The sequence below is a fragment of the Tupaia chinensis genome, unplaced genomic scaffold, assembly GCF_000334495.1.
Source record: "Tupaia chinensis unplaced genomic scaffold, TupChi_1.0 Scaffold000110_1, whole genome shotgun sequence".
Lineage (NCBI taxonomy): Eukaryota > Metazoa > Chordata > Mammalia > Scandentia > Tupaiidae > Tupaia > Tupaia belangeri.
In genome coordinates, this window is record NW_006159574.1 from 548270 (window position 1) to 551353 (window position 3084).

Here is a 3084-nt window from a genome sequence, read left to right on the forward strand (position 1 = left end):
CTTTCCAGTCCTCCCTCACGCTGTTCCATCTGGGTCACCCTATTTCTCTGCTCCCCACGAGCCTCGCGCATGTGCTGCATCTGGGTGGACCGTGGAGACACTCGCGAAGGGGAAGGTCAGGCACGAAAGGACACGGACACGGAGGCCTCACGGTGTGCAGCTCTGCAGAGACTGCCCGGGGGGAGCTGGGCTGGGAGGACGGAGGGGGACGTTGATGTCGATGGATGCAGGGTTTCTTGTGGGGGAGTTGAGAAAGGGTGGATGGCAGTGAGGGCTGGACATTATGAGTGTGCATAACACCCCCGAGCTGTACCCCTAGCGGTGGTTAAAGTAACTTTGGTCTTGTGTGTTTTATCATGATGAAATTTTGACTCCAGTCACTCCTGAGGGAGGCTGTGCCTGCCTTTGCCCTAAGTCGGGCAGCCCCACTGTGTGTGCCAGGTCTAATGGACCCTATCAGAATGGGGTCTCCCTAGCAGATCCAAGTAGAGTGAAGGCTCCCACCTCGTCACCGCTGTGTCCCAGGGGTGGGCGTGTCCGCTGCAGCATGGCTCATGAGTGTCGACTGAGTAAAGCCCCGACTTAGCTTCCCAGCCCACCCGTCCTGTCTTGCACAGCACAGTCGCTAAAATGCCCATCTGATTTGGCGTTGGTGCCCGGGGTGTGGGACCACAGATGGGCTGGCCGTGGCACGTGGTCACTTTGGTGAACACTGCGGACTCTGAGTCTGTCATGAACCCTTAACTCTAGCCGTGTGGGAGTGAGTGAACTCCAACGATCTCATCCTGCCCTGTTCCATCAACACGGGGACAGGAAAATGAAAACCGTGTTGACTTCAGGTTTGGAAAGCATGTCCACTTCACAACCGCGTCCTTGGTGACACTGCGCTCTCTCTCTCTCCAAATTAGATCTTTATCTTTGAGAACAACATCTACTACTGCGCGCACGTCGGGAAGCAGGCCATCCGCGTGGTCTCCACCGGGAAGGAGGGCGTGATCTACAACGGCCTCAGCGACTGGCTGTATGAGGGTAAGACGCGCCTGCGTGGGGAGCGCAGCTCTGGTCCAGCTGGTCGTGGCCGGGCTACTGCTAGATTAGGGTCGGGTGTCGTCTCTTGTCTCTGACTTTACTGTTAATGAAAGTGCAGTTTTCCTCAGCCTCAGTGCTGCTAAATTAAGATCTGTGAGAGCTTCCGGAAGTGCCCGGCTCCCAGCAGAGTCCAACACTGACTGCAGCAGGGGCACGGGCTTTGCAGGGCCCGCAGTTCTTCCCGGGAAGGCAGGAGGTGCTTCCATGGGGGATTCATTGTGTGAGGAGGTGACTTCTTCAGCAAACACACCTTGCTCTGCCCGCACTCCGGGATAGAGTGCCTGTCTCACCCTGGGGATGGGAGAGCTGGAAAAGAGAAACAAAAGCCAAACCTTGCAAGGAAACCAGTGAGAGCGATTTGCTGTTCCGCGTGCATTTCCCCACTTGCTTCCCATAGGCCCCACGGGACCTGCTGTACGCATTATTAAATAACCGAAAGTCGCGACTGTTACAGCCCTTCTTCATACCAACGAGACGCTCGTCAAATCAGTAACAGCCAGTCCTGACTGCGAGCAGGTGCCGTTCTAAGCAGTGGTTACCCATTAGCTCGTTGAACCCTGTGCTGGGCCCGTTCAGGAGCTGTAAGGGGCTGCCACAGCCTGGGTGGTTTAAACCAGTGTCCCCTTCTCCAGCTCTGGCTTCTGGAAGTCTGAGGTCAGCACGCTGCAGGCCCAGGGTATGGCGAGGACTGTCCCCTTGCCTTGACATGGCCTTGACATGGTTGCATCCTTACATAGCAGGGAGCAGAGAGCTTGGGTTTCTTCATGCCTGTAAGAGGGCACTAACCCTATCCTGAGGGTTCCTGTCCATGGCCTGACCACCTCCCAAACACCCCGCCTCCTAATACCCTCCCATTGGAGGGAGGATATTAGTTTAGGGGTCACAGACACTCAGGGCCCAGCACCTGTGTGAGCGCCCCCGTGCTGAGCTGGCTGTAGCATTGGCGTGGTGAGGTGGGTAACACGCCCTGCTTGGTGTCAGGTTAAGGAGTAGCGTGGGGGCATGTCATGGTTCACGTCCGCTTAGTCGCCTTTGTACAAGTGTGAGTCAGACATGAGTCCGGCATCTGGTGCCCGCACCAGCTCAGAGCAGCCAGGGCTCTTCTCGGCCCTCCAGCCTGGAAGCACACGGTCTCAACGATCGGTGCCTCACCTTACAGGCTGGGTCATGGGAGGACGGGGTGTCGGGCGTTGAATCGAGCCGGCACCATGTGTCTCTCAGGCTCTCTCACTGTGGCGGCTCTCAGTGCCATGAACACTGATGCAGGTGAGTGTAGGCTTAGCTGCACCTCTGCATCACCTCACCAACGGCCCTGAGGCGCAGGGCTCTGTGACTGGTTCGTAACTTCTTCAGATTGAACTATAAGGGCCAGCAGGTGACGTGGTAAAGTGCTGGACTCCATGTGGCTGACCATGGCTTGAGTTCCATACCCAACGGCTTGAGAGTCAGGCCAGGTGCATGTGTGTGCATGAGTTCCATACCCAACGGCTTGAGAGTCAGGCCAGGTGCATGTGTGTGCATGCCCCAAATCCAGAGAGCTGAATGGAGAAGAGACGGCGGTGTGGCCATACCCTCTGGAGGGCGATTTCTCACTTTCCCACTCTCTGTCTTTCTCGGTCTCCGGCAAGTGCACACGCCCTACGGCAACACCTATAAAATTCAACGTGTCTTGCACACAGTACAATGCACACTTTGAGGGCAGCGTGATGCGTTTGATCAGAGTGCAGTGCTGCTGTGTGGGGACTGACTGTTTCCATCACCCAGGAAGTTCCTGGGCTCTCCCACACCCACCCCGTGCTGGCCTCTGTGCAGTTTGTTCGCTCCAGACCTGTGGGAGCCCCTTGCCCACCCATTCTCTTCCCCCGCGTGCGTGCCTGGGAAGCCCCGTGGGTGTTCCAGCATGCTGCTAGCTGCTCGGAGCATTGTCAGATTCCAGTTTCCGAGTTGCTTTCTGCCCCCACAGAAGCAGCCGAGTGGAATTGTCTGTTTACTCTG

At 56.9% G+C, this 3084-nt stretch overlaps 1 protein-coding gene across 1 annotated transcript in view; it reads left to right on the forward strand.

The window, feature by feature from the left end:
- The window catches only part of DPP6 (dipeptidyl peptidase like 6), a 510008-nt gene that overhangs the window by 358109 nt on the left and 148815 nt on the right, over positions 1-3084 (forward strand). Inside the window, exon 8 of the mRNA XM_006143805.1 lies at positions 909-1029. Coding sequence (XP_006143867.1) covers positions 909-1029 — 121 coding nt within the window. The remainder of the gene's footprint in view (positions 1-908; positions 1030-3084) is intronic.